Source organism: Otolemur garnettii, unplaced genomic scaffold (assembly GCF_000181295.1).
Source record: "Otolemur garnettii isolate 467f Iridium unplaced genomic scaffold, OtoGar3 scaffold00043, whole genome shotgun sequence".
NCBI lineage: Eukaryota > Metazoa > Chordata > Mammalia > Primates > Galagidae > Otolemur > Otolemur garnettii.
Window position 1 is genome coordinate 10,331,449 of NW_003852438.1, and position 4,754 is coordinate 10,336,202.

The 4,754-nt window shown below is 49.2% G+C and overlaps 1 protein-coding gene across 3 annotated transcripts in view; it reads right to left on the reverse strand.

The window, feature by feature from the left end:
- Window positions 1–3,274, reverse strand: part of PYM1 (PYM homolog 1, exon junction complex associated factor) — a 25,482-nt gene extending 22,208 nt beyond the window's left edge. The window contains exon 1 of one of the 3 annotated variants that reach the window (XM_003790504.2): window positions 3,094–3,274. In XM_003790504.2, coding sequence (XP_003790552.1) covers window positions 3,094–3,130 — 37 coding nt within the window. In that variant the 5' untranslated portion in view covers window positions 3,131–3,274. Of the gene's footprint in view, window positions 1–2,436; window positions 2,678–2,971 lie in introns of those variants that run through there. The other 2 variants (XM_012805595.2, XM_023513618.1) reach the window with 2 other exon arrangements.
- Window positions 3,275–4,754: the final 1,480 nt, after the last annotated feature.

Here is a 4,754-nt window from a genome sequence, read left to right on the forward strand (position 1 = left end):
AAAAAAAAAAAAAAAAAACTAGAGAGAACCTAAGGAGGGCAAAAGCTGATTCTGTGGGTTTTAGATAGTGAGATGACTACTGAGGAGGCTAAAGTCGGTGACCAGGAGCAAATGAAGTTAAAGCACTGTCATATACGACACCTAGGTTGTAGTGATTCTCATCTGTAGCTGGTTTGAAAACACAGAGGAAAGTCAATGACCTCATGCTGAGGAACTATGAGATCAGAGTGTTCCAAAAGCGTTAGAGACACTGAGAATGACAGCAAGAAAGACAGGAGACAAAAATATGTATGATGCAATTGTCTAAGTCCTTGTGAGCAGTAGATGAGGGCATTTAAGTTTTAGAGAAACTGCTATAACTGTGCGGCAATACCTTCCATGAAGATCAGAATAATAGTGGTAGATCAATGATCTGGAAGTAGCGAGGAAAACAAAAAAGCAGTTTATTCCTCCTCTTCCACATGGTCACAGGGAACAGACAATATCTCTTTGTGGCAGGGTAAGATGAGATACCTGGATTTTCATTAAGTTGGGATAAAGAACAGTTAAGAGTAAATGGAAGTGTACTAGATGATATGTAGTATTATTTATTTATTTAGAGACAGAGTCTCACTTTATCACCCTTGGTAGAGTGCTGTGGCATCACAGCAACCTCCAACTCCTGGGCTTAGGTGATTCTCTTGCTTCAGCATCACGAATAGCTGGAATACAGGTGCCCACCATAACGCCCGGCTATTTTTTTGTTGCAATTCGGCCAGGGCTGGGTTTGAACCTGCCACCCTCGGTATATGGGGCTGGCTCCCTACCCATTGAGCCACATGCACTGCCTGATATGTAGTATTTTTAAAGTACAAATTAAAAGGTGATAGTTAAATCCTCATTCTTATAGCACTGAGTTTAAAAAAAAGTGATAAGCCAGGCACAGTGGCTCATGCCTATAATCCTAGTACTTGAGAGGCCGAGGTGGGTGGATTGCCTGAGCTCACCGGTTTGAGACCAGACTGAGCAAGAGCGAGACCCCATCTCTAAAAATAGCTGGGTGTGGTGGTGGGTGCCTGTAGTCCCAGCTACTTGGGAGGCTGAGGCAAGAAAATCACCTAAGCCCAAGAGTTGGAGGTTGCTGTGAGCTATGATGTGACAACACTCTAAAGAGGGTGACAAAGTGAGACTCTGTCTCAAAAAAAAAAAGTGATAAAGAAAGACCTACTAGGTAAAAGACAGAAGGAAAGATGTACCACTTTGAAATGTGAGGTTGGAGAAAAGTAACAGAGACCTATTTGTCATTAGGTATCATAAGTTAGGCAGCAATGTAAGGAACAGTAGTAGAGCAAGAAGCACAAGGGCACATTTTATAACTTTTTTTTTGGCCAGGGCTGGGCTTGAACCCACCCCCTCCGGCATATGGGGTCAGCGCCCTACTCCTTTGCCCCGACAAAGGGCACATTTTTAAACAGACCCCAGCAGTGTACCAAGGCAAATGCACTATGGTGCTTCTATGGAAGGCTACTCATATGCAATAAGGGCTACAGATGCACAAACACCTTGCACTTACACAGCGTTTTACAAATTGTTTTCACATATGTTACCTTACTTGATCATCATTAGGTAAATATTATTACATTTTTCCAAAAGTGAGGCAATTAGGAATGAAGGAGCAACTCAGTCTCCAACATATACACTTCACATACACAGCAGACACTTGACCATCTCAGACAGCCAGGCTGGAAATTCTTCTCTAGCCACAAGAAATAGAGGGTTCAACTTATCAAGGACTTGAAAGAAAAGCCACTAGACACCTTCCTGTTTGCCTTCTTCCCCCTGAGACCCCTAAATCCCTATCACCGTAGTCGGATAAGGTAGAGAGGGTAGGGCCATCAAGAAGAAAACTCAAGCTGAAAGTTATATTAAGTCCCTCTTCCCGTCACACTTCTGGACCTCACTGACCCAACAAATGAAAATGAAAGAGAAAGTGTAAAAAGTAGTATGAGGAGGTCTTCAGCAAACACAGCTTCCAGAAAAAGAATGAAAACCGGGCTAGGGTAGGGCAGAAACCAGGTATAGCTAAGAGATGGGGGAGGGGAGGAGGGCAGGAATTGGAGGGAACCGAAAGTGTTGGGAGCCCCCAAGGTTGAAAAATCCAAAAGAGATATGGGTGCTCCAACCGCTGCAGAAAACTTAAAGGGCCCGTGAGGGTCCAGGAGCTGGGACCAGTATTGAAGTACCCCAGGGTTTGGGTGACCGGAAGGAGAGACCCCCAAACACGAGACCAGAAGGGGGCGCAGGAGACACCCCGTGGGAGAGAATGAATGAGGAAGGCGGTCCGGGGGGCGGGGCAAAGGAGGGGCCCCGGGATGGGCGGGGCACAGACCCCTTTCCAAGTCCGAACCCCTGCCCCGAGAGCCCAGGGAGAAGCGAATCCGCGCCTCTCGCACTCACCGCCGGTCTCGTCAGTTACATAGGGAGTCGCCATCTTGAAAACGCAAACCACTTCCGGCGTGAGCGGGCTGGGGTCCCGCCCCCTCCCCACCGGAAGTGGAGTCCCAATCGTAGCAAGCCACCATTTTAGTCTTAAAGGGAGAGCGTACCATTTCATGGGCCGAGATGGAGAGGGAGGAAAGGGGGAAAAGCTGAAGCAGTTACTAAAATAAAGTCATGGGCTCTTTTACTGACACTGATACCACTATTGAGCGCCTGCTGCGTGTAAAACAGCCCTTGGGGTACCGAGAAAAGTTCCGAGGCACAATTCCTTTTAACCAAGGCATTCGTTACGTCCAGGACCTGCGCGGGAAAAGGGCGCAAGGCCCAGCTGCAACCAAGAAAGGGGGCTGACAAATGAAGAAAGGGAGAATATTCAGGCCCTGGCCTGCACCCAGTTCTCAGAGCGCCTTGGTGACACGGAGCAGGCAAATTCCAGGAACAGACTAGGACGCACGAAATGTTGCTGGGGGGCGAATAGGAGGCCTCAACTAACCCTCTCTAAGAAGGCGGGGAGGTCGAATTCGCATGCCGATTGCCCTCGGCCGCCAACTCAACTCTCCGGACAGAGACCCGCGACAGGGGAGTGCATGGCGAAGGGTGCTGTGGGTCGGTCACCTGTCCCCGCAGCCTCAGGGTTGCCGGCAGCTTCCATGGCCGAAGAAGCGGCGGGCCGGATTGGGCGGACGGCCCTGGCCTGGCTCTGCCCCTGGGCGGCGCCGGGAATTCGGCGGCGAAGTGACGAGGGTGGCCCCTGCCTCCTACCCAGGGAGCCTCCACGGGTTAGGCGCTAGGGTCAGAGGGCAGGGTGAAGGCTTCTGGGCGGACCTACTTAGTATTCTAATTAACCTCGTCCAACCACTGGGGATCTAAAACGGGGCAGCTCGCCAATAATCCGGGCTTGTGTGGTCACTCCCTTTGTAGGCCTGCCCTGCCCCGCGCCTCCCTATTCTTAAGACAAACTCAAATGGCTCCCCCTCTCCCCGCCCCTACTCCTTTCAGAAACTGTTCCTTCTGGGCTAAGTCCTGTTAAACTTGTTTCCCTTACATCCTGGGTGAGGCTGGTTGTAGGTTCCTCTGCTCAGGTGTCATCTCTGCCCTCCTCCGTATTTCACTACCCAGCCCTAGCCCTCCCCCCCGCTCCCCACTACGCTTAGTTTCATGTCCAACAATACCCCTGGAACCAAGAAGGAGGTATTAACGTCCAACACTAGGCATGCCCCCATTTAAAACAAACAAACAAAAAGACTTAGAGCAATGGCTGACTAGGACCTTTATAAAACAAACTAGGCTCTGAAGTTTTGTGGGATCCGCAGCTAGCCTTCTATCCCATTCTCCATCTCCTTGACTTTCACCAGAGGCCCAAAAGAGGTGATCTCAAAAACAAACCAAAAAAAAGCCTCAATTAAAAACGATTTGTAGAGCAAAGCCTATGGCTCAAGGAGTAGGGCGCTGGCTCCATATACTGGAGGTGGTGGGTTCAAACCCAGCCCTGGCCAAAAACTAAAAAAAAAATAAAAACTATTTGTATACAATACACAATTCTTGTAAGTTTTCTAACACTGCCATCCTAACCCCTGCTTTTTCACGAATTGTGCTCTTGTCCTTAGCCTTGTTAGTAATGATTAGAAATGAGAGCATGAGATACTTTGGTCTTGACTGAACTACCTGAGGAGTAGTTTCTGCGGGGCTAATCAACAGACTTTTCTGCAAGGGGGATCCTAAAGTGGCACCTGTTCACTACCCAACCCTAGCCCTCCCCCCCACGCCCCCATACATCCTGCCCCAGCTCTGGGTTTGACAGGAAGTGAAACTCAATTGTCTACTTAATAGAACAGTCTGGGCCCCAGCTCTGGGCCCCGGATGTGGCCCCCCACCCAGAGGAGGAAGAGAGGAGAGAAGAGGCTGGGGAGAACAGACAGTTGTTTTTTCCTTTCTCTTTGTTCATTGTGGTTTCTTTCTTTCTGATTTTTATGATGTGGTTGATCAAAGAAATGAGCACCTGGAACTGTAGGCATTAGACGGCTCCACCTTAAATGTTTCTTAACCTTTCTTCCCTCTCCCCCACCAATAAATGACGTGAGTGTGATGGAGCACCGATCCTAAAGAATACTCAAAGAAGCCTAGAGTAAGACTGATTCCACCTTATTCCTTGTTAGAAACATAACCTCGGGCTCGGCTCCTATAGCTCAACCCGCTGAGGCGCCAGCCACGTACACCTAAGGTGGCGGGTTCGAATCCCCAGCCCGGGCCTGCCAAACAACAATGATGGCTGCAAC